This window comes from Giraffa tippelskirchi, chromosome 11, assembly GCF_054371585.1.
Source record: "Giraffa tippelskirchi isolate mGirTip1 chromosome 11, T2T-mGirTip1v1.2.pri, whole genome shotgun sequence".
Classification (NCBI taxonomy): Eukaryota; Metazoa; Chordata; class Mammalia; order Artiodactyla; family Giraffidae; genus Giraffa; species Giraffa tippelskirchi.
In genome coordinates, this window is record NC_137285.1 from 107,584,577 (window position 1) to 107,604,311 (window position 19,735).

At 40.5% G+C, this 19,735-nt stretch overlaps 1 protein-coding gene and 1 long non-coding RNA gene across 32 annotated transcripts in view; both read right to left on the reverse strand.

Moving 5' to 3' along the window:
• Nucleotides 1-19,735, reverse strand: part of LOC145526208 (uncharacterized) — a 418,885-nt gene that overhangs the window by 159,782 nt on the left and 239,368 nt on the right. For 27 of the 31 annotated variants that reach the window (XR_014068759.1, XR_014068751.1, XR_014068741.1 and 24 more), the window contains one exon: nucleotides 7,599-7,661. Coding sequence is in view for 9 of the 31 variants with exons in the window: in XM_081541326.1 (XP_081397452.1) it covers nucleotides 7,599-7,661 (63 nt within the window). In the remaining 22 variants the exon portion in view is untranslated. Of the gene's footprint in view, nucleotides 1-7,598; nucleotides 7,662-17,328; nucleotides 17,406-19,735 lie in introns of all 31 variants that reach the window. The other 4 variants (XR_014068761.1, XR_014068757.1, XR_014068760.1 and 1 more) reach the window with 1 other exon arrangement.
• On the reverse strand, nucleotides 9,951-15,249 carry LOC145526214 (uncharacterized). The gene is made up of 2 exons (XR_014068769.1): nucleotides 11,114-15,249; nucleotides 9,951-10,969 (listed from the first exon to the last, which is right to left on the reverse strand). It is a non-coding gene; the product is annotated as an uncharacterized LOC145526214 (long non-coding RNA).

A 19,735-nucleotide genomic window follows, 5' to 3' on the forward strand; every position in this document is an offset into this window, starting at 1 on the left:
TGATCCAACTCTCACATCCATACATGACTACTGGAAAAACCATAGCTTTGACTAGACGGACCTTTGTTGGCAAAGTAACATCTCTGGTTTTTAATATGCTGTCTAGGTTTGTCATAGCTTTGAAGGAGCAAGTGTCTTTTAATTTCATGGCTGCAGGCACCATCCACAGTAACTCTGGAGTCCAAGAAAATAAAGTCTGTCATTGTTTCCACTGTTTCCCCATCTATTTGCCACGAAGTGATGGAACCAGATGGCATGATCTTAGTTTTTTGAATGTTGACTTTTAAGCCAATTTTTTCACTCTTCTCTTTCACTTTCATCTAGAGACTCTTTAGTTCTTCACCTTCTGCCATAAGTATGATGTCATCTGCATATCTGAACTTATTGATATTTCTCCTGGCAATCTTGATTCCACCTTGTATTTCATACAGCCTGGCATTTCACATGATGTACTCTACATATAACTTAAATAAGCAGGGTGACAACATACAGCATTGTCATACTCCTTTCCCAATTTGGAACCAGTCTCTTGTTCAATGTCCAGTTCTAACTGTTGCTTCTTGACCTGCATACAGATTTCTCAGGAGGCAGATAAGGTGGTCTGGTTTTCCCATCTCTATAAGAATTTGCCAGTTAGTTGTGATCCACAGAGTCAAAGGCTTTAGCATAGTCAATGAAGTAGACGTTTTTCTGGAATTCTCTTGCTTTTTCTATGATCCAATGGATGTTGGCAATTTGATCTCTGGTTCCTTTGCCTTTTCTAAATCCAGCCTGAACATCTGGAATTTCTTGGTTCACATACTGTTGAAGCCTAGCTTGGAAAATTTTGAGCATTACTTTGCTAGTGTGTGACATGTGTACAGTTGTGTGGTAGTTTGAACATTCTTTGGCATTGCCTTTCTTTGGGATTGAAATGATATAAATATAAAATAAATAAGTTATACATATTATCATAGAAATATAATATGAATCCATCCAACAAATATTTGTTAAGTAGCTCCTGTGAATTAGGCAATGAGCTAGACCAACAAAAATGCATATATGCAGAAGGAATTTTTATACATTCTTGAGTAGTACTTATTGGTATAGTTGAGATATAGATCTCATGGGTACAGAGTGAAGTCTGCTGTCTTCCAGGGCATCACATTTAGCTCTCATGATATTTACATAAACATAGTTTTTTCACTCTGTGCATTTTCTCTTCAAAAACTTTTTTTGACCAGTATCAAAAAACTGTAATCTCTAGTACTAAAAAAAAAGGGTTCCCCAATTAGGACAATTTTACACTTGTTATAGAAATACTGATTTTTAAAAAAAAGAGATGCTGAGATTAGATATTGTTGGCCTCAGATCCCGAATAGAAAAGCAGCACTTGATACCTGGACGATATGTGTGTATGCTAAGTCGCTTCAGTCATGTCTGACTCTTAGTGACCCTATAGATCATAGCCCTCCAGGCTCCTCTTTCCATGGGATTCTCCAGGCAAGAATACTGGAGTGTGTTGCCATGGGATCTTCCCAAGCCAGGGATCGAACCCCTGTCTCTTATGTCTCCTGCATTGGCAGGCGGGTTCTTTACCACTAGCACCACCTGGCATGGCAAGTGTCCTCAAATAGAATCATTTTCCCCATAATTCCCAAGGTGAGTCATGTTTGTGGGGGTCTTTAGAGGCAAAGAATGGGAAGATCAGGATGGATGAGAGAATGACTAGTGAAAGAACTAATGTTCTCAAGCATACATCTCTTGCTTTTTGTTTGTTAAGATTTTCTGTTTCATTCATTCAGCAAACATTGAGCAGGAGATGAAGTAAGTTATTGCACATGATATAAGGTAAAGAAAAATGTCTCCTGCTAAAATATACATCATATACCCCTTTTGAAGAATTGTTAAAATTCATAAAACATGATTTTTCTAAAGAAACTAACAAATGTAAAATGGGATTCCAGGGGTCTAATGCCTTCTTTTGCCCATAAGAGGTAGATTAGAGGATTGGAATGTGACATCTCTTAAGACTGGTGTGTAGATCCTGCTGATGCTTATCAGGACTGTGAAATGCAGCTAATGACTCAGTGATTAGACAAACACAGGAGATAACTTTAAAATGCAGCAAGGGAGAAGACACACGGGATTGGGCACCACATCCCGTGCTCTAGAGATATGAATTCCACTTGACTCTTAACCACTGCTAGCCACTGTTGGTGGAAAAGTGAACAAATGCCAGGTACAACACAAGATTTATATTGAATATATCCCTCCATCAAGTCCCACAATAGCATAAAAGGGAGGTGATATTTTCCCCATTGAGTAAACAAGGAGGTGAGGCACACAGAAGTGGAATTTCTAAGCATGCAGAGTCAGGAAATGGAAAGCCAGGGTCTAAGCCAGAATCGAGGCTATCTGACTCCAAAGTTTACCTGATGCTTCTAACCTCTGATCAAGTTCCATCTAAAATCCAAAGTTGGAGATTCAGTCAGAAGGAAACAAGAGATGCTTCAGAACATTTCCTTCATCTACAATAGTGACTCTTACTACTTGCTAGACCTCAGACTTTTATAATAATTTTATGAACACTGCTCTCCCTAGAAAGAGTTGTGTATGTTTACAATTGGTGAGCATATACACACTTTAGGAGGATTTCTAGAGTCCTCAAAACAAAGGCTAAGAACCTGTGCCCTGAGAGTTGCAGGACCCAACAGGGATGTAGTGAGTAAAAATACCTCCTTGGCCAAACCAACAAATGCTATAGTATCATATAAGCAATTCCTTAAAAACACAGAATTCACCCCTAATAACAGTTAACCATGACACAGACCTCATATTATAAAGATATCCACAAAGAACACAGATTAGCTGATTCTTGCTGGACTTTTGAGTAGGAGTGAGTCAGAGGAGTGTCTAAGGGAGCAGGAAAGAATGTTGCTAGGATGAATGTTAACCATACAGTTGGGCTGAGCCCCTTGGTCATGACCTTGAGGCTCAAGGAATTGGCTCAGGCAGTTCTGAACTGAGTAGCCATTTCACAGACAGCCCACAGCCCGGCAGGACACCACTCTCTAACTCTGCCATCATGACACTGCCATCTGCAGCAAGTGAGCTGAGATGTCTCAAGACCAAATTTATCACACCCGAGATTCCATCCTTACGTAAGAATCACCTGTCGCTGGTGCATAAATTTTAGCACCTAGCTGAGCCAAGGGTAATCAAGATTTAAAAGAAAGAGGCCTGAATAAATATCAAGCAGATTTCCTCTCTGTGGGGCTGAGTTCTGAAAAATCTTTGTGCCCTCATATGCCCCTCAAAGGAGACTGCCATTTCTCTTTGTGTCTGCCTCACTACTGTTGAGGGAAGGATGCTCTAAGAGCCATAGGCAATCTGTCTTCTTGGAGGTTCTGCTCAAGCTATGACCTCGGTTTGTTCCAACTTATGTCTCTCTTCACAAGTTTCAGCTTGCTCTCATCATCAGCTAAATTAACCATAAAGCAGAGCCTTGACTCGCATTATGGAAGCCTGAGAGTAATCAGTACTAGCCCGGAGCTATGCATCACTGTTTCCAAGGGTGCAGACTTAAGAAGAAATGCAGGAGTGGCCCTTAAATTTATATAGCACTTTGGGTAATCTAGAAAATTCTTTTAGCTTCAGACCTTGGAGGGGAGGTTCAAGTGTGTTGTCTGAAAGCTAACAAAATGCCACTGGAAAGTGACAGAAGGAAGCAGAGTGATGCAGGAGTATTGGCACTGGAATAACAATGAATGGCAGGGCAGGGCACAAGAAGCAGGGGAGACTCCTGGACTTAAAAGGGGCCCAGGGGCTTCCCTGGTGGTCCAGTGGCTGAGAGTCCACCTTCCAATGCAGGGGACTCAGGTTCAATCCTTGGTCAGGGAACTAAGATTCCACATGCTGTGGGGCAACTAAGCTCTCACTGGGCAACTACTGAGCCTACGCTCTCTGGAGCCCATGCTCCACAACAGGAGACGCCCCTGCAAGCTGCAACTAGAGAAAGCCTCCACGCCGAAACAAAGACCCAGCGCAGCCAAAATAAAAAATAAAATAAAAAATTTAAAGGGCCAAGAAAATTCCCTACAGCTCGATTTGGTGAAATTAGGAAAAATTAAATTAGGATTAACAAGTATCTGGGAAGGTTTGAATCTGTGACCCGGGGCAAATTTTCCCTCCTCTGGGTTTCCATTTGTAAAATGTAGGAATAGGGTGAAGGTTTCTTCCTGTACGAGCATGTCGTGATGGAAGGTAGAAGAAAAGGCCTTTGAAGCCAACAGAATTACTCCTCTGTCCCGGGAAATATAAACAACAATAACTCCATCAGCCTTCAGCTCTGCTTTTGAATGAGTTCTTTGCTTCTGTCTGAGAGGCAAAGTAGTTCATTCCTTGGGGAAAGTTGAATGTGGAATGGTAGACCATGCCCTTTTGACTCCAGTTTCATTATGTTATTTTGAATTATTATTAATACACAGAACACTCAATATAAGTTAACAAGATTTTACTAAGCGTCTTCCATGTACCCAAGACTGCCGTAGGTCCTCTGGGGTAGATAAAGAAAAACTTTGTGACATGTTCAGGGTCTTCAAGTATCTTAACATTTTCTTAGAGGTTTATATGTTCCGTTTTATTTATTTGCTTGTTCACTTTTTTATGGCCATGCCACATGGCATGAGGGACCTTCGCTCCCCAACCAGGGATGGAACCTGTGCTCTACACAGTGGAAGCACAGCCTTAACCAGGGAATTCTTTACATGTTCCATTTCAAAAGCCAAGCAGAAAACAAGCCATTATGTTTTAAAAGTCTAACTTGTAAGATAAATATTACTTTTTTCTATTAATGTAAGCAATTGAGTTTGACTGAACTTGTTTTTATACTTTTCCTAATACATATTATTGTACTATTTATCTTGCTATTCATGTCTACAAGAAGCCTCATTTATAGATCTTACATTGGCTTAAATTCTTGTTGGATGTGTCTAGGTCAAACACAAATAAAAGTGTTTGAATTTTCAAGCAAATGCGTATTTGTTCATTTTGAAGTTCTACTCAAAGAAATCGAAATGAATCATCTGGGGAAACTACTCTAATTCCTGAGTGTGCACTTTGGTTAATATTTTTGAACATCTTTTGAACACTGATGTTGCCTCAGTTAATGGACTATCATCCTTTGTTGTGTTATTTCTTTTTTGGATAGCAAATAGATGGTCAGTTATGTCATCTTCCCCAGACTATCTTGTTTCCCTTTGAAGACAAATCACTAATCCATTTATTGTAAATGGTAATCCTCTCAAAAATACGCCTTGGGTGCAAACCAGAACTTTTCAGGCAGTAAAGATGTTTCAAAGGAGGTCTTTCCAATGCAAATTATTTTTGTCATGACTTGAAAGTAATTGTCCTAACTGTTCTGTATGAATATGCATTTGTATACTTTCAATTACATTATATTATTTAAACATGTAAGAATGATGTAAAATGGCATATCCACTAGTGGAACTTGCCAGTCACATTATATATTTCTAAGCAGTTTATAAAAAAATGTACCAAAAATTAAAGTACATCCTTACTTAAGAAATGATACACTATATTATCATGTTTTTCTTCCAACAACCTCTAGCACTATTTTGGGAACTTAGGTGTTAAGAATTGGGTTGCCTATACTCCTCAGTCCATGAAATGCCAAAGCACATTTATGCCCACTGCCCTTATTGTGAGCCCCATAAGATGAGATGTGGATGTTCAGGGTGACCAACCATCCCAGTCTCCTTGGGGCTGAGGAGGTTCCTGAAACATGGCTGCTGCTGCTGCTGCTACGTCGCTTCAGTCGTGTCCGACTCTGTGCGACCGACTCTGTGCGACCCCATAGACGGCAGCCCACCAGGCTCCGCCGTCCCTGGGATTCTCCAGGCAAGAGTACTGGAGTGGGTTGCCATTTCGTTCTCCAGTGCATGAAAGGGAAAAGTGAAAATGAAGTCGCTCAGTCGTCCGACTCTTAGTGACCCCGTGGACTGTAGCCTAACAGGCTCCTCTGTCCATGGGATTTTCCAGGCAAGAGTACTGGAGTGGGGTGCCATTGCCTTCTCCGTGAAACATGGCACTTGCCATGGAAAGGTCCCAGCAAGTGGGAAACAGGTGGATCATCCTGTGGATGTTATAACCCTTCTTCATATTGCAGAAATTGAGGCACAGAGAAGCAGAGTGCTCTTCCCAGTTTACCCAGCAAACTAGAAGCAGTCTCTGTATTCCAACAAGAGAACGTTCACAACTAGGCAACTTCTGCTATTTCCTCTATATCTTACTTCCGCCTGGAACTGTAAGAAAACCAGTGTCATCTTTCATCTTTTCTGTGTGCTACCATTCCAAAAGTGCTACGATGAAATAGTGGGTACCAGCAAATAGGGTCCTTTATCAAAATCCCATATTATTTGGGAGGAACAGCATTGCAGCTTTGTGTTTTAAAGAGAATGACAGAGAGACTGAGAAGTTATGATGATCACAGCTCTTAAGATGGGAGGAAATATTAGTATAAGGTCTGTGTATCCCATCAACTACCTCTTGAGATCCCCAACCATCTCTGGTCCTGACTGGATCATATGTGTAATTTCATGAAACAAATCAACTTAAAGGATTCTTAGAAAAAATGACCAGGTAGCCAGCTTTTGAATGTAACACTGTAATAGCTAATACTGACTGAGGGCTGACTGTGTGCCAGGTGCAATGCTTAGAGCTTTACGTAAATTCAGTCAATCCAGCCTCACAATAATCCCAAGAAGGAGCAATTAATATTCCCACTTTACAGATAAGAAAAATGAGGCTGAGAAAGGTCAGGTGATTCATCCAATGCCACACAGCTGATAAAGGCTGGAGCTTGTATTTAAACCTAGGCAGTGTGACCCTGGAACAAGTGTTTTTAGCATCCACTGTATCACTTTTAATAAAAGCATTAAACAGCACAGTTCCCAATGTTCAATCACTAGGACAGCTCTTTGTCAGGGTAGACCTAAAACTAGCTGGACCACATATTCCTCAGATATACAGTGAGTACGTTGGTCTAAAAACATGAGGCTTTCTGGTCATAGTTATTAAAGGATCTGAAGGAAGAGATTTAATCTATTGATTAATTTCACAGTAAGATAAATTGTCCTGCCAAGCTCCTGCTATTTATTCAGGACCTCTGTTTCTCTTTCTGGAAATGTAAATAATATGTCCTGGGCTTCTATGAGAAATGACTGGGTAAAACAATGGGCAAGCACTATGCAAACTGTAAAGTGCTTTGTACAATTCTCCCATATGTTAAGGAGCTTCCAAAATAGCAATTTCTTCCAATGCCCTTGCAAAGCAAATGAGACACAGCTGCTAGAACACTCTGCAAAGAGACAGAAATCCAGCACTTTAAAACTTTCAAGGGGGGAAACACACACCATAAAATTACTCTGAAGACAAATTTTACAAGAGCTCAGAAGTGTCATCAAGTTTTTTCCGTGGTTAATTCTAAAAGAGTGCCAACATCGCAAAGATCAAGCAAGCAGTTCTTCCATAGAAACCTTGGTAAAACGCTGTTTAATGACACTTGCATAATAGTTAGAAATATAAATTGTACTCACATGATGAGCAGAAGTGAGGAAGCCAAGTTAACGGGCTCTTCTGAGTCTTTTCCAAAGACAAGTCTGTAGGGGAAATAAAGGGAAGACTTGTTCTAAACCAAACAAAAGGAAGAATTCAAAAAAGAAAAAAGGAAAGTTAGAAGGATGAGGTGTTGGTAGAATTCTGTGAAGTACTGAGAATGACTCAGCACTTGCCAAGGGGCACCAACAATTAAACAAGTTTGTTGAAAAAACCCTAATAAAATCGGCATTCCCTGTAATCTCAGAACAAGATGGCACCACTAAAGAAAATGTCCAACAATACATTTGGGGGGCTATGATTTGATGGAAGGTGCTTGGGGGTGGGGAGAATTCAGGGATGAGTCATAGACTTCTCAAATGAAGTGGACTAAAGCTGGAGGAAACTGGGTTGAGTCTCTGCACTTTTCCCTTTTTTCCTCCTCTCGAGGGATTTCAGCCCTTCTGCAATCAGCCAAAAGGAACAAGTGAGCTGGCCACCGGGCAATGAGAAATTGTCAAAAAAGTGAAATCGAGTTTCATTTATAATATAAAATATATACACTGTATAAACAAGTCTTGAGATGGGGAGGAGGAAAGACTTTCCCAGGATCCTCTGCACCTGTGAGACTCATTCCTGCCAAATCCTATCTCTATTATAAAATGATGCAGCAAGGTAGAAGGGTACCTAGGTTATCCAATTTGGAGGCTTAACAGAATTTTAAGTTCTTTGGGGAAAAAGAAAATCATGATTCCTCTTAGTAATTAATTTCTATCTTTCCATACCCTCTAAGCCACTAAGTTCTGTGCAAAAACTAGTTTAAGTTTCTCTAAAGTGATCTTGGGCTTCCCTGGTGGCTCAGATGATAAAGCGTCTGCTTACAATGTGGGAGACCTGGGTTCGATCCCTGGGTCGGGAAGATCCTCTGGAGAAGGAACTGGCAACCCACTACAGTACTCTTGCCTGGAAAATCCCATGGATGGAGGAGCCTGGTAGGCTAACGTCCATGGGGTCACAAAGAGTTGGACACGACTAAGCGACTAAGTGATCTTTGTGGACATGGACGAGTGATTTTAGCTTTGCCCATTGAAAAGGATGCATCCTACATATATTTGCATGCAGGTATTTTCATACTAAACTCCTAATGAAAACCCAGAAATTTTCCTGTCCTTTCTCAAAAGAGAACTTCTCACCCCTACCCCAAGTTATAGAAAGGAAAACAAAACGAAAACATTTTGATGTCCTGGCATCATTTTTCCTATTTCAGGTGCCCCAGTATAGACTTAGTAGATAGTTTATAATTTCATATCTTAAGAATAAACAAAAAAAATTGAGAAGGTTTAAGAGCTAGAGATTTGACATTTCCTTATTAACTTCCTCCCCTCCCCCCAAAATGTTGGTGTTGATTACTTTTTTGTTTTGGATTAAACTCTGGTGGCTCAGATGGTAAAGAATATGCTTGTAATGTAGGAGACCCAGGTTCAATTCCTGGGTCAGGAAGACCCCCAGAGAAGGATATGGAAACCCACTCCAGTATTCTTGCCTGGAGAATTCCATGGACAGAGGAGCCTGGTGGGCTATAGTCCACAGTGTCACAAAGAGCTGGACAGAGCTGAGTGACTAACACTTTCACTTTTCACTTTCAAGTGTAAAATATTGTATTTCACATATTCATTATTGAATGAATTTACTGAATTTACATAATATTCATGAACATAATTTTGTAAGTTGCTCTGCCAGCAAAACTGTTTCTCCTCCATCCTTAACAGTGTTAATCAACGTTTACCACGAAAAATTCTCCAAAAAGTTGTTAAAACCAAGATACCACCATTTGGTTCCTCTTGAACAAAGAAATTTATTGCTCTACTGGATTTTCTTTTGTTCTGAATAGAAAAAATTTTAAACTTAGTCGGATATTCTTTTGGGGTTTCTCATTCTTTCAACTTCAGCACTCCTCTCGGAAGACAAAGACATTGTTCTCTTTTTCATCAACCAGACCAATACTAGTTTCAGTATGAAATGCAGCCATGTCCAATAAATTATGTTACAGCTTTCAGGAATGGAAGGAGCTTTTTCCCTCAAGGGACAGAAGGTGAGATCTTTCCTTTTGTCTTCAACCATTTAATAATTTTAATTTCCCTGACAGCTCAGTTGGTAAAGAATCTGCCTGCAATGCAAGACACCCTGTTTCAATCCTTGTGTCAGGAAGATCTGCTGGAGAAGGGCTAGGCTACCTACTCTAGTAGTCTGGCCTGGAGAAGTCCATGGACTGTATAGTCCATGGGGTCACAGAGTTGGACACGACTGAGTGACTTAAAAAAAAGTTAATAACAAAGCATGAACCACTCCTTTACTTTTCTTTTCTTTTTTTGCCATATCTATGCTCGCAGGACTTCCTGGACAGCAGATAGAACCTGGGCCTCCTGGGAAGCACCAAGTCTTAACCCTGGATCACCAAGGGAAGTCCTCTTTTGGAGCCATTTCTACATACATGTTTGGAAGCATGAACTGAATGCCATGAGACAGCCAAGTAAGCTGCCTCCTTGATTCTAATCTAGCTAGCAATAGGCACCTTGACTTCAGTTGGGTTTAGATGAACTATGCAATAACTTATATAGTAAGACTGGGAACTTAGGAATCAAACCACACTGTAATTTTGGTGGATTTTGCTCTTTTGTGAGCAGCTTAGTAGATGAGGTCAGCCTTTTAATTTACTTAAAATTTTACAGGGAGTTTTCCTGGGATAGCACTGAGTCATTTCTCCTCAATTCGTTCATCCTCACAATTGGGTTAATATACCTTATGGTACAGGTCTATCATAAGGACCAAATAAAATGTATACATTAGATGCTGCCTATAGTGCCTGTGGGCTTCCCTGGTGGCTCAGATGGTAATGAATCCATCTGCAATGAGGTAGACCTAGGTTCAATCCCTGGGTCAGAAGATACCCTGGAGAAGGGCATGGCAACCCACTGCAGTATTCTTGCCCGGAGAATTCCCATGGCAGAGGAGCCTGGCAGGCTGTGGTCCATGAGGCCGCAAAGAGTTGGATATGATTGGGCAACTAAGCACACACAGTGCCTAGGACATAAAAGCTAAATGATTGTTTCTTGATCACTTGACCCCTATATGGTTCCATTGCTAAACATTGGTTCTTAACAGTGTTAGGCTACAATAACACTCTGTTATCCTCTTCCTGAACCTCCCCCTGGAAAAAGAAGAAAAACCACAGCTAATTAAGAACAGTCAATTAGGGAACTAGGCTGCTGCTGCTGCTGCTGCTAAGTCGCTTCAGTCGTGTCCGACTCTGTGCGACCCCATAGACGGCAGCCCACCAGGCTCCGCCATCCCTGGGATCCTCCAGGCAAGAATACTGGAGTGGGTTGCCATTTCCTTCTCCAGTGCATGAAAGGGAAAAGTGAAAGTGAAGTCGCTCAGTCGTGTCCGACTCCCAGCGACCCCATGGACTGTAGCCTACCAGGCTCCTCCCTCCATGGGATTTTCCAGGCAAGAGTACTGGAGTAGGGTGCCATTGCCTTCTCTGAGGGAACTAGGATATATACATTATTGATACTATGTATAAAATAGATTACTAATGAGAACCTACTATATAGCAGAGGGAACTATACTCAATGTGGTAGAGTTGACTTAAATGGGAATGAATTTCAAAAAAGAGGGGATATATATATATACTTAAAAACATATAGCTGATTCACTTTGCTGTGTAGCAGAAACTAACGTAACATTGTAAAACAACTATACTCTAATAAAAATTAACAAACAAAAAGAACTGCAGCCAATATCTACAAAATGTAAAATTGACCACACTGATAAGATGGTAGAGGTCATCCATACTGTTGACATGGAAAGCAAGAGATCACTGTAAAAGAAGTCTCATGGAAATTTCCTACCCACATTCACCATCTGAAAAAAATGTTACAGATATTCATGCACACAGAACTGGCAAATAAAAATTTCTATACAAATAGCCCTAATTTTAAATCAATATGAAGGTTAGCAGAGCAACAAAGAATGCCTACGCTTCAGACAGAGGCAGTCTCCAGGAGAAGAGTCCCTACATGAAAAGATATTACGTCTCTATTCAAAAACCTCAGTCAATTCAGTTCATTTAGAAAAAGCCCCCAAAAGAAACATTTACAGCATACTTTTCATATTGTGTTTGGCTTTGCTTTATTTTCTGAACAAATATGTGTGGAAGCATATATGTGGGCTTTATTTTCTTTTGAATCCTTTTTGGTATTTTATGAGATAATGTTGGCTCTTCCCTTATGGAGAAAACTGAAACAATCAAAAGGGATTTTACCCACAGTCTCAATACCACACTTGCCACCCCATCAGCACTACTCCCCCCAAACATGCTTGTTACCACCGATGAAAATGCCTGCTTTCCTGGACACCTAATCTTCTACCTGGATCTTAGATTTATCACCGCTTGCCAACCCAATGTAATTGCTTAAGGAGCCCTTTCTATCGCGCCTAAAACATTAATCTGTCCCTCTTTACTGGATCATTTCCAGCAGTACACAACCATATTGTTGATTCTCCCAACCCCACACAAACACAAACACCACCACCACCAACACAGCCTTAGCTGGACCCCACTTTCCTCACCTGCTTCCCACCCATTTCTCTGCTTTCTTTGGCAGAAGCTTCAAAAGCTGTCTTTCTTCACCATTTCCAATTCTTCTTCTACCATTCTCCCTTATGCTACTTAGACTAGACTTTAACCATTACCATTCCACCAAGCATGTCCTTGTTACAGCCCTTCAGTTGTGAAACTCAACAGTAAATTTGGAGTTTTCATCTCATTTGACCTATCTGCAGCTGCTGCTAAGTCGCTTCAGTCATGTCCGACTCTGTGTGACCCCACAGACGGCAGCCCACCAGGCTCCCCCGTCCCTGGGATTCTCCAGGCAAGAACACTGGAGTGGGTTGCCATTTCCTTCTCCAATGCATGAAAGTGAAAAGTGAAAGTGAAGTCGCTCAGTCGTGTCCGACTCTTAGCGACCCCATGGACTGCATTTAACTCTATTTTTCACTCCCCTCTAACTGGTACATTTCCTTCTCTTGGCTTTTTAGGACACCATCCGCTCCCGGTTCCTCTACTTGGATTGTCACTCATTCTCAGTCTCTCCTTCGCTTGATAATCTCATTCAGCCTCACAACTTTCAATGCCATTATGCTGATGACTCCATCTTTAACCCAAACACATGCCACATACTCTCATAAGCCCCACATGTCATAAGCAACAACCAACTCAACATCTCCCAGCAGGTATCTAACAGTCATTTCAAACTCAGTATGCCCGATTCAAGCTCCCAACATTCCCCACAAACTTGATCTTCCTGTAGCCTTTTACCTCTCCGACAGCAATTTCATCTTTGTAGCTTCTCGGGTCAAAACCTTGATTTCTTTTCCTTTGACATTCTCCATCCAATCTACAATGAAATCCTATTGAACTTTAGTTTCCAAATATATACAGAACTGAACTGCTTCTCACCATCTCTAGTGATCAATAAACCCATGGCCCAAGCTACATCATATCTTGCTTTGCTTACTGCATAACCTTGTAATTGGCCTCTTAGCTCCTTACTGGTCCTACTCACTATATTCTAAACACAACATCTGATCAGGTCCTTTTTTGAAAGTCAACATTTTGCAGTGACTCTTATTTCACTCAGATTAAAGCCAACATCTTTTTCAGTGACCTATCAGGCCTTATATGGTCTTGACATTACCTCAATGTCATCTCTCCTACCACTATTTCCCCTTCACACATTTGACTTCAGCCCTCTTTGCTTTTCCTTAAATGTGCCAGACATGCTCCTGCCCCTTGGCCTTCACACGGGCTATTCTTTCTGTCTGGGATACTCTTCCCTAGATAAATACATGCTTATAGTCCTATCTGTCTCAGGTCTTTGCTTACATGGCCCCTCTACTTAAAAATGCAAGTGAATACACAATCCTCTGGGGCCAGTCCCTGAAGTCCTGAACCTCACTACCCTGCTTTATTTTCCTCCTTTCCACAGCATCTACTACCAGGAACTTAATATATTGCTTTATGTATTAAGTTCACTGTCAGCCTCAGCTAGAATGTAGTCTCTGCAAGGGCATGAATTTGAGCAGATCTAGGTCATGTCTTTTCCTAAACATCTGACTTAAAATAGTGCCGGTGTATGTAGTCACTCAGTGGGTATCATATTGAATTGAAATGCATTGGATGAAATAGGCTTCCAGTAAGAAAAAGAAATCCTGAATTGATAACATCATGTCTATAGGAAATAAGCGCTCAGCTTAAAATGGCTTGTGAGAGAACTGTTGTCCAGGTACGTGGTCCACTTTCTGGGAAAGAGCGTATGGAACCAAAAATGACAACCAGGGAAAAAAATGGAGACATGTCTTCCCTGCTTTGCTTTTAAAGATTCAGGTAATCTATTTTCAGATGACTCAAGAAGGAATTTGGAAAAAACCACAACAGTGTGTTCTAAAAAGTCATGAAGGAACTCGAAGTTTAACTTAAAAAAAAAAAAAATCTGGCTTTCTCTTTCATCATAGTTCACCATAGTTCTATTCAGACACTCTGACCCATGGATGTCCACCAAGAGTTTGTGCCATTGATAGCTATCTAGTTCCATTTTATTAAAGCAGTCTCAACAAAGAGGAGCAATGCATGAGTATTTTTGTACCAGCCTTGACAATCATAAGGGAGTTCAGGAAACACAGCAAGCTCAGTGTGAGGTCCTTGGACCTGCAGCATTAGCAACACCAGGAAACTTGCTAGAATTGCAAATTCTTGAGACCCGTCCCACCTCAGATCTACTCTATCAGAAACTTTGATGACAGTGCCCAACTACCTGTGAATTAACAACTCTTCCAGATAATTATAATGTCTACTTTAGACATTTGTGGAAAGCTTTGGTTTAAGAAACATGGAGGAAACAAAATGCGAGACATCATAATTGTTCACTTTCAAGTTTACAAAGATCTTTTTTTAAAAAACAAGTCAACATTAGAATACAGATTTCCTTCACTGATAAATGCAATACACTGTTAGGTCATCCAGCACCCAACACTAACATTTATGAAATACTCTTTCTGGGCATTCTGCTTCAGATTAACGAGAAAGTAGAAGACTACTCACATATTCCAGGGGCCTAATTTAATGATTTCACAATGCTCTGAGCTACTTAGCTCTTAGCTCTTCCTGTTAAGATTTATGAACCCAGATTGCAGCAAACCATTTTTCAAATTAGCTTCAAGTTGACAATTCCATTTCAACAATAAAGACGACCGCAATGGAATGTGAATTAAAGGAAAAAATAGATATTGAGGGTTAGAGAAATTTGTCAAAAATGACATACTAATTACAAATATTAATCCACAAGTAGGTCACCAAGAGTCCTTTTGCTTTGATCATTTGCTTGATAGAGGATTATGACACAAAGACCATCAGTTCATAAAGTATTTATTTAAAGAATAGAACCCTGCCTGGTGCGTGGAATCCAAACCCAATAGTCTGTAAAGTCCAAGTTCCTGTAACTCTCATATTCTCATTAGTTCTTTAAGAGTAGATACATATCCCGTTTTTCTGGATGACAGAACAAAGCTCAGTGACCTATCCGAGGGCACATTGTTATGGGCAAAGTCAAGACTAAGTCTCAGATGACTGGATTTTCTTATGGATGTCAATTAAATATAAGAAATACGTGTTAAGTACCTGCTCTGTGCCAGACCTTGGATAAGGGGGAGGCAATATACAAATTTCTGACATAGTCTCTGCCATTAAAGAGCTCAATTCAAGAGACCCTGTCTCTTTGATCATTTAATACCCACCTTTGTAAGTTCTGGGCTTCCCTGGTGGCTCAGCTGGTAAAGAATCCGCCTGCAGTGTGGGAGACCTTGGGTTGGGAAGATCCCCTGGAGAAGGCAATGGCTACCCACTCCAGTATTCTGGCCTGGAGAATTACAGGCACTGTATAGTCCATGGGGTTACAAAGAGTCGGACATGACTGAGCGACTTTCACTTTGTATGTTCTAGCAAAGTGAATGGAATAAATGGTAAAGATGGTTGATGTCAACGCTAAAGAAATCTTGGACCAGCAAGGGACTGAATCATGAGGTGTCCCAACACCCTTACAGGAACCACACAGCATTCAACCAGGGCGCCATATACATCTTGATGAAGCGTTTAAAAGTGCCTTGTCCTGTCCTATTAATAGTTCATGTCCAGAACAAAATAGGGACATGCCATGTCAAAAAAAAAAAAATGATAAGCTTGCAGAAAGGCAGTGGGAATTGGAGTTCAGGGCCAGAGAAGATGGAAAGCTATCTATGAAGAAATCACATTTTACAATGAAAAAATAACATGTTGCTCAGATATATCTTCAAACAAAGACATGTTAGAAGTGGTATATTCTCCTTCCATTACGTGCTTCATTATCTGAGGATAAGGTTGAGTTTGGGGGTTTATATTTTTCAAAACACTACCAGCCCTGCTTTAGAAAATGTTCAGGTCAAGTCAAGAAACTCATGTGACTGAGACTTGGAGACCTAAGTTCAGGTCTCTGTTTTACCTCTGACTGGCTTTGTAACTAAAAGGAAGAATTTTTTTTGTGGGGGATGCTACTGCTGCTAGGTCGCTTCAGTCGTGTCCGACTCTGTGCGATCCCATAGACAGCAGCCCACCAGGCTCCCCCCATCCCTGGGATTCTCCAGGCAAGAATACTGGAGTGGGTTGCCATTTCCTTCTCCAATGCACGAAAGTGAAAAGTGAAAGTGAAGTCGCTCAGTTGTGTCTGACTCTTCGCGACCCCATGGACTGCAGCCTACCAGGCTCCTCCCGCCATGGGATTTTCCAGGCAAGAGTACTGGAGTGGGGTGCCATTGCCTTCTCCGTGTGGGGGATGGGGAATGAAAATAAGAGAACCTCAGATAATTTTTGAGGAAGTTAAAGCTTTCCATAAAATATTAGAAGCTATACAAATATGAAGCCATATTTATGCATTCAGTCAATATTTATTCAAGCAGTTGTGATGTACTCTGAATGGCACTAGGTCCTGGGGGTACCCAAGCAGATATAACAAAGTGTTGGTGTTTTTTATTCTAGTATTAGAATATCTGAGGAACACCCTCAGAACAGTAACCCAAAATGACACAAAGCGGGGAAAAATTAGACTTAAGATAGTTTTTTAAATGAGTTGAGATTGCTTAAATAGAAAAATAAAAACACTAAGGGGTTAAGTAATAAGTATCTTTAAAAAAACTTACAATCTCATTTTAAGATGAACTTAGGCCAGACAATATGAAAGATAAAAAAGAGAGAAGAGTTAGTTTCGAATTATAGCAAAAAAAAGGGGAGGTTTTGGAGAAGAGATTAGGAAGAGAGAACTTTTTCTGGAACCCTGGAGCTAGCGATTGAATTCCTTTGCTGCTCTGCTTAAGATATTTTGGAAGTGATTAGCTAATTCTTTCTCAATGGGTTTAAAGATGTGACTAAAAGTGGGGTGCTGGAATAGTCTTTTTTTTTTTTTTGGAGTTTCACTTCTAAAGTTCTGTGAATGGTAACTAGGTGGATTAAAAGTCTGTTTTCTTCCATCTCCCTTATTTGGCTGATCTGTCTTCTTCCAGATTTGGAAACTCATAGACATCGCTATGAAATGTATCATAGACCATGACTCACTACGAAAAGGACAAGTGTGTAAACTGCCTTACCAGTGAAAAATCCTTTGCTGTCCTCCCTGTCTTTTTTTGGGACAAGACTTCAGTTTTTTTTCTCTCTGATTCATATCCTGGGGAAATCAAATCACAAAATGGTTATGTTCAATAAAAAACATCTCTAACTCACCACACTTTCAGAATGTAAATTTTTAATCCAGATGTTCATGATCTCTACCCACCCTCAAAAAAGAGCCCTTTCTTCAGAAGACTTTGGTGCCATTTAAGAGAGAAAAGGGACTTCCCAAGTGACTCAGTGGTAAAGAATCTGCCTGCCAATGCTGGAGACGCAGGTTCAATCCCTGGGCCAAGAAGATCCCCTGGAGAAGGAGACGGCAACCCACTCCAGTATTCTTGCTTGAAAAATCCAATGAACAGAGGAGCCTGGCGGGTCACGGTACATAAGGTAGCAAAGAATCAGACATGACTGAAGTGACTTAGCATGCATGCACACAGGTGGGCTCCAACGTTTATGTTCTAGACACAGAGACAGTAAGCCCAAAAGAGGAGCTGCTATCCTCATTCACATTCAGCTCCACGTAAAGTATTTTTAAATCAATTCAGATGTACAGAGCACTGCATATGAGACTCTGAAGCTAATGTGAAAGATATAAACGTATTGTACCTACCTCCAATAAACTTTAAATTCTAGTTGGCAGAGAAAATACATATATGAATGGACTAACGCCAGTTACAAAGCAGAGGTGAAACGATATCCTATAAACTGAATAAATTCTGAACCCGCACAGGGAGAGCAGTGATAGGGGGAGGAAAAAGTCAATCAATGAAAGCAGAGAAGAGGAATAAAATGAAGGACATGATGGATGGAGTTGATCCCATTTCCATTATCTTTCTGTTTTGTCAATAGAAAGAAAAGATACTTTGGGGAGCCTATGGAGAGAAAACACAACCTTAGCACTTATTAAAAAGGTTTCATTAAAGACATGACTTATGATCATAGAACAAACGAAAGACTGAAGGATAGAAAAGGATTTTTCTGTGATTATAGCTAAAACTACTAGTTATTACTCTTTCCCTTGGCAAATAGGTTTCCATAGGATTCCATTAAATACAAACCATAATAGTTATAAATCAAACCCATTCATATTCTCTACAGAAAAAAAAGACAGAAGGGCAGAGGGGAGGAAAGAAAGTCAATTTCAATATTTTTAAGGGATCTTCCATGAGATCTATCCAGTCTAACAAAAAAGAAGAGAAAATTTTTTTCTGAATTAATCTTGGAAATAAGAGCTTTACTGGATGAAGGGACTAGAATGCCAATTGCTGGTTTCAGCTCCCCTCCCTGCAAACCACTGTTGAAAAGAATCTTTGGAATGGTAGCAAGAATTCCCTATTGACAAAGTTGTATCTAAGCTCTATTCAACTTTTCTCCAATCTAAGACATAGACCTCAGCCTTTAATGGGAAGATTCACTGAAGCTTCTCTGAGAATAGCATTTTCCAAACTGTACTAAAGAGGAACAAGAAGTATACAAGATGCTAATGAATATTACTAAATAAAACAGTTCTACAGTCAAATAACTTTGGGAAAGCTGAATTCAATATTTTTTTGCAGCCTTAAATACGTGCATGTGTATTCTGTATCTTCATTGGGGACATATTCAGAATTTCTCAAACTGATTTGACCTTAGAATACCCTTTTACTTGGTGGACCTTGTAATCCTATCTCATAGGTCTAGTATTCCAAAAAGGAGCCATGTACTCTTTCCTTATGTAAGTTTTAGAAAGGTGAGGTTAATTGAATAAAAGGTGGAGAAAGAAAACTACCAACTGGCTATGGCTTTGACCTTATGCCTGGGAGTGATGAGCCTTTACTTTCATTGTCTCTGGGTTCATCACTGAAGTGACAATCTCTAATGCCTCGTTCCATGATTTTCAGGGCCACCCTCACAGCAACATGAAGAAGCATTATAATTACTCTCTCCTACAAGCATCAGATCAGGGTTGGCCTTAGTGGTGAACTTGGGACACAAGGCAGGGGTTTCTTTCCATGTTGTGGTGGCTAAGAGCTCTGGAAAACTGAAGTACATGGAGTGAAAGATTTGGTAAAGAACTTGCCTGCAATGCAGGAGACCCTGGTCCGATCCCTGGGTCAGGAAGATCCCCTGGAAAAGGAAATGGCAACCCACTCCAGGATTCTTGCCTAGAGAATCCCATGGACAGAGGAGCCAGGCAGGCCACAGTCCATGGAATCACAAAGCGTCGGACATGACTAAGCGACTCACAGAGAGAGAGAGTTATGCCTAAACCACTGGACAACTAAAATTTAGTGTTTCATCCTAGTCTCTGAGATACACTCAAAGACTCCAAGTGCAGATTCCTTTGGTGGAATCTGTCCTGTACCTGCTGGCTGTACTTCCCTGCCTTTAGAACCTAAGATAGAT